Raw genomic sequence first — 6,567 nt, 5'->3', positions numbered from 1 at the left:
AAAAGCTTTAAATAATTAAAAATGTCTATCATAACCATGCTCCAACAATCATGCTCAGGTTTAAGAACTTGAACATCTTGAAAACATCTACTAAGAACACTGTGCACCAAAAGTAATATTATACATAGATGAGGCTTTGACCAAAAAAAAAAAAATTGGCTCCCTTCAAATGAATGATATTACTGATCCATCCATTAATGTATACATACAAAGCAGACTTCAATGGCAGGGTTACAAATCTCAAGCTTTGCAATTGCAGGTTTATGATGTTCAGGCTTTCCAAACACGTACTGATCCATCTACTGATGCGGTTATCATACAGTTATCTTTTGGGTGATAACTAACGCTTGTTACCTGCCAACACGACGTAAACTTTATTCAGTACATTTTAGAATTAAGAGGAAGTAAAAATAACCCATGTTCCAAAGTATTAGGTGTGTATTGAGTTCCGATAACGAGTCTACCCCTTCTCGACTTCAGATTTGAAATAAACTAGTATCTACGACCCGCGCTTTGCAGCGGGACCGTTAAGCCAAACAAAAAGTCAACGTAAAAAAGATTAATCACGCACACATGTTACCGCCTGTTAACTCGCAAAAATTAGACCGAAAAAGTAAAAGATAGAAAAGAATAATTAAGTCGGCTTAGGACCCGCGAGTTTCGAGGGAGCCATTAAACCGTAAAAAAAAATAGATCCACACGCGCATGTTGCAGCGTGTTAACTCGCAAAATCTAGAACGAATCGTAAAACGACAAATTGGTAAAAGATGTAAAGTACAGGGGACCAGAGCTGAAAGTGAAAAGTGCGTTGGGGTTAAAAATACAAAATGTTTGTGATAAATATGTAAAAGATGAAAACTATAGGGTTAAAAGTCTAAAAGATGAAAACTACAGAGGTTATGTAAAAGATGAAAAAGGTTAAAAGTGTAAAAGCTAAAAAGTAAAAGGATTAAAAGAAAAGTAAAAGGATTAAAAGAAAAGAAAAAGGAACAGTGTTTTTGTGAGGTGAGAAAATTGTATATATTAATATAGGGTAATTATACTTCAATTCTACATTACAAAATGGGTAACCTTTTAATACGGGTCAAAACGTTTGGGCCGATCCAACAACACCCTATTTGTCCACTCTTTAACTTTACATATAGTTCATAAGAGCTATACTGTTACAAGAGTGATTAAACTTTAATAATGAGGAATTTAGAAGGTTTTAAGTGTTTGCATCTTTGACCAGCTCAACCCATATGACCCGTTGAATATAAAAAACGAGCCGAATTTAAATGTAAAGAAGCTAAGAGAATCTTGCCACTGAAGAGTGAGCACGGAAACTTGAAACCACCGATGCATCCACCAGATCCCAAAAGAAAAGCTGCCCGTCTTCTGATCCTCCGACTACATGAGCATCACTGTTTGTAAGGCAGCAATCCATTTTGAATGACTGGTCAACAAAAACCAAAAGTTAATTACATCAATAACCTAACAAAACATAATTTTCAGTTTAATGGGTTAGAAGTGCCATCTCTGAATAATTGTGTTTACTGAAAAACTAATGACATTTTAATACCGTGACGTGATATTACCTTACATGTATGACCTTTATATTCTTGTAGTAATTCACCAGTAGTTCTAAAAAGAAAAAAAGACAGTCAGTACACATTCTTGATTCATCCTTTTAATAATTAGGGGTGAGCAATAACCGAGCCGTTAACCGAAAGCCGACAAAACCAAGAACCGAAATTTTACCGAAAATCGGTTATCGTGTTATTTTGTACCATCAGTTAACCGAAATTAACCGAACCGAATCATTTATTTCTAGCTTTTATACCTGCATTTCATGTATTTCATGTTTTATACTTCCATTTCATGTATTTATACCTCCACTACATGTATTTGTAAACAAAAATTTTAGCCCATGTTTGGTTTGGTTAATAACCAAAATTAACCGAACCGAACCGATTAACCGATGACTTTGGTTACAGTTTCGGTTAATGCTAATAACCGAACCGTGCACACCCCTACTTAGGTAAGTTAATACGAAGAAAAGAATACGAATCACAAACTTACCGGTCTAAAAGCCGCAGAGTAGAATCAAGACAACTAGCTAATACACAGTTACCGTCATTTGACAGAGAGATACAATTGACAGGTTGTCCCAAATCATCAGATAATTCTCTGAAGAGAAAAAATAAAATATATTTTATAATCTTTTCAACAAGAAACCAATCAGAAATTGTTCAGAATTCAGCAATTCACACATACCTACCCATTCGAATGTCGAATGTTCGCACAGTTCCATCAACACTTCCCGCAATGATTTCGGTTTTTGTTAAACAAACTGACATGACACTGTCTAGAAAGGTGTCAATAATCTGCAAATAAATTGGAACTTTTAGCATATATGAGTATGAACTTGTAAGTATCTTTATAAGTATTGCGTATAAGAACAAGAAAAAGAAACCTGAATAGGCTCGGTGCTGTGAGATCTACAGTCCCAGGCACGCAAAGAACGGTCATACCCTGCTGATACAACTACAGATGCGTATTCATTGAACTTTACAGCATTCACCTGATCAAATAATAAAAAGTTGGTACAAACATGTACAAGACATGAATTTTTTTTTTTTTTTTTTTTTTGACTTAGTCTTCATAAGGCCTTGAAGTTATTGCTATAAAATTTGGTAGAAAACGTGATAAAATAGATTATTCATAGCTTCTCAATTGCATTTCTCAAAAAGATTAATCAATAGCATGCTTATATGCTTGCGATTGTTTTGAATTTTCAGTTACGTCCTTCCTATACAATCATCATATTAACTTACCACAAATAAATAGATATGAAAATTACTTATATGATTTTGTGATTATATTGATGTGATGACAAATCTCTTTGTTGTATCCAATTAAATAAAACATGAAAGTTCAGTGACCAGTATTTTCTATTAGCTTACCGAACATTAAAGTTTTAAAGTATAAAGATACAGTGCTTTACAAGGTTTGGTGCTGATATACAATATAAATATGGTTGCTACTGGACATCCACTTGAACATTATTGGATCCTTAAGAACTAGTGAAACTAGCAAAAAATCTAGATACCTCACTGTCATGGCCTCGGAACTTTCGGATCACACGACCGGTTGATACATCCCAATAGAAGACTTGCCGATCACCACCACATGAGCAGATCTTCGAATTATCTCTACGATACAGTACAAAATGTAAGTTGTATATTCTAAAACAACAAAACAAGCAGCCTGATAACTCAGAGCAAAACTAGTCAGGTGACAAATATGACAAACTGATAGGAGAAGATAAACTTTCTAGATTAATCATTAGAGCTCGGATTATAAACTCTTCCTCCCGAATATCAACAAGAGAATTTTGCAGGCTCAATGTTTCTAATTTCCTTTTCAATAATTAAATTCCATAAAACAGCAAGATCAGATCATTTGCCAAACATGATCAAACACAACATCTAAAACAATAAGAAAACCATTTCGGAACATGCCAGCAAAATAACAAGCCACGGAATATAAAAATTATAAAATAATTTCAATAGAAAAATCATACGATACTCGGTACTTCCTCAGCTCTCAGGACATATGATGAACAGTCAACAACTAGTCAACATGCTAATTTTCTGTACTGAACCTGAGGATAGTAGGTTGTTAAGTATCAACTAAGCTAGGACCAGTTCAATTCAGCAGAAAAGCAGTGTATAAGTACTGATTAGCATAACCTGTTTATCATTTAGCATACATAACATGACAAACACACATGAAATCAAAATCAGTAGGAAATTATCCATATATTATATGACAAATACATCTATTAAGTATCAATTCACCATAAATTTAAGCATCTACGCTACAGTAGTAGTACCATAACAAATCGTCCATAACTACTAATTATCATAGCCTAAGATCATTTCGCATACACTATACAACAAATACACACAAAACACGAACAACAAAACAACTCTCGAACAATAATAACAGCACAAATGAACGGTATCCTAACAGATTTAAGCATCCACGCTTACATTACCATAACAAATCGTCCATAACTACTAATTATCATAACCTAACAATCATTTAGCATACATTATACAAAAAAATACACATAAAATCAAACCTAGGGTTAACACGAACAACAAAACAACTCTCGAACAACATCAACAGCACAAATGATCGGTATCCTAACAGATTTAAGCATCTACACTACATTACCATAACAAATCGTCCATAACTACTAATTATCATAACCTAACAATCATTTAGCATACATTATACAACAAATACACATAAAATCAAACCTAGGGTTAACACGAACAACAAAACAACTCTCGAACAACAATAACAGCACAAATGATCGGTATCCTAACAGATTTAAGCATCTACACTACATTACCATAACAAATCGTCCATAACTACCAATTATCATAACCTAACAATCATTTAGCATACATTATACAACAAACACGTACAAAATCAAACCTAGGGTTAACACGAACAACAAACAACACTGGAACAATAATAAGAGAACAAATTACATACAAAATTGATAAGTATCACTTACGGTGTAACGTGAACATCGCGAACTTCACGGCCGTGAGATTTGTAAGTCTTAATATGAATTCCTCTGTGAGGATTCCAGAGACGAATAGTCCGATCTTTGCCACCGGAGAGACAGTAATTGCCGTCTTTGTTGAATCTCGCCGTTAAAACTGCACCTTCGTGGCCTTTCAACACGTTCGCCTCCTTCGTCGGTAAATCGTCGCCACTCATCGCCGTCGGTTGATAACCGTCGTGTTTCAGAGTTCAGTCCGGTTAGTGTTTGGTGAGATGAATGAAATCTGGATTGAGTCAGGCCCATTTACTTATGGGCTTTTGTTTGGAAAGGATTAACCAGGCCCAAAATAATTAAACTAGTTGGACCTTGGAAGTATATTAACCCATGTAAAGGCCTTAATGGTGCTAGCAGCCGAAGGACCTAGAGGCTTAGGGGGGCCCAACGTTTTTTAAGGCCGAACAGGTTTTGGTTCCGAACGGTTTCGGTTCCGGTCAATGAAAGTTGAAACGGGTTTCGGCTTCAAATTGGTTCTGAGTACTGTAACGAACCGAACGTTCAACGAACAGTTCGTGTGAACTGTTCGACGGGAAGTTCGTTTATGTTCGTTCGTTTAGTTAATAAACGAATGCGAACAAGATATTTTATTCAATTAACTAAATGAACGAACAAGAACAAAGGTCTCGTTCGTTCGACTGCGTTCGTGAATGTTTAGTAATATGTTCGTTCACGTTCATTTATGTTTGTTCGTGTCTGTTTGTCTATGTTAATTTGTTAAGAGTTTTTTATGTTTTTTTTTTTAAAATTTCACTTTTTGTCTTAAGTTTTAATTTTCCCTCTAACCACTAGTTAATATTTATATTAAAAAATACTAAAATGTAAACCCTTAACTAAACATATCAAGAAGTTGGACACTAAAGACAATTTTTAGGATATGTCTAGGAAACTTTAGATAAATATGTTTTAAAATTTTTAGGATATGTCTAGGTAACTTTAGATAAATATGTTTTAAGTTAGCTAAACTTGATTTATCGCATGGTGCTTATAGTAGACTTCTTGTGTTTTGGATTCTTGATTTATCAAACCAAGTAAATGAAAAATCAACTATCTCGATCCAAACATGTTTTCTATGGCTGGTGTTTACATAACTTCAACACTCTTTTTGTCATGTGAACTTATAAACATAAGATTTTATATATATTATATTAAGTGAAAACGTATTATATGAATATTAGTAGGCAATCAACGCGATGCGATAATGGCAACAATTTACAACAAACAAAAGTGATAATGATCTTGAACGTTCATAATACGTTGCACCAAGACTCATCACACAAGTAAACACAATATGAGATCTTGAACGTTTGTAGTTTAGTTTTCCAATTGGAGAGGCCCTACAACATTAACAAGCAACTAAGATGATGTAGATATGGCGAATTAGGAACGAGGCAATTTTCAGGAGCAGAACATCACAGATTTCAAAAGCGGTTGGTGACATCAAAGCGGTTTCGTTCTTATGGGTCAAAGCACGGACCGGTAATAAGAACCTGGGATGGAAAGAATGGAGCGAGTTCAAAATTGAGTAGGAGGACCATGTTTCATTTTTTGATGTATTGTTTTGCTTTCGTTTATGTACTGTACTGATAACTATCGTAGCACCTTGCTACGGTTGGTTACTTTATCTTCTTTATAAAATCGCCTTTTTTTCAAAAAAAAATGTGCTTAAGGAAAAACCAACGCACAAATTGATATGCCATCAATTATACATATTTTAGTGCATAATTAATTAATTACCCACTAATTCTAAGTATTTTTATGACTTTATAGTTGGCAATGCTACCTAAATCGTTCCTATTTGACAAATGCAGGTTTCCAAAGTCTTGAGATAAAAAGAAGTGAAAAACTAGCATAAACGAGTAAAAAAAAAAAAGTAGTGTTCCAGAGTTTTTTTAAGGGAGGAAATGGAAGGAAAAAATTATGTTTATTTCCTTCATCCTTCATTT

At 34.3% G+C, this 6,567-nt stretch overlaps 1 protein-coding gene across 1 annotated transcript; it reads right to left on the bottom strand.

Moving 5' to 3' along the window:
- Positions 1-4,839, bottom strand: LOC110868827 (WD repeat domain-containing protein 83). Its single transcript, XM_022118093.2, has 8 exons — positions 4,574-4,839; positions 3,092-3,194; positions 2,456-2,563; positions 2,257-2,366; positions 2,062-2,169; positions 1,578-1,623; positions 1,304-1,435; positions 1-354 (listed from the first exon to the last, which is right to left on the bottom strand). Exons 1-8 carry the CDS (start codon positions 4,780-4,782, stop codon positions 271-273), a joined length of 900 nt encoding a protein of 299 aa, XP_021973785.1. The 5' UTR covers positions 4,783-4,839; the 3' UTR covers positions 1-270.
- Positions 4,840-6,567: the final 1,728 nt, after the last annotated feature.

This window comes from Helianthus annuus, chromosome 7, assembly GCF_002127325.2.
Source record: "Helianthus annuus cultivar XRQ/B chromosome 7, HanXRQr2.0-SUNRISE, whole genome shotgun sequence".
Lineage (NCBI taxonomy): Eukaryota > Viridiplantae > Streptophyta > Magnoliopsida > Asterales > Asteraceae > Helianthus > Helianthus annuus.
The sequence above is the reverse complement of the archived record's forward strand: the minus strand, read 5'-3'. Positions and strand labels throughout refer to the sequence as shown.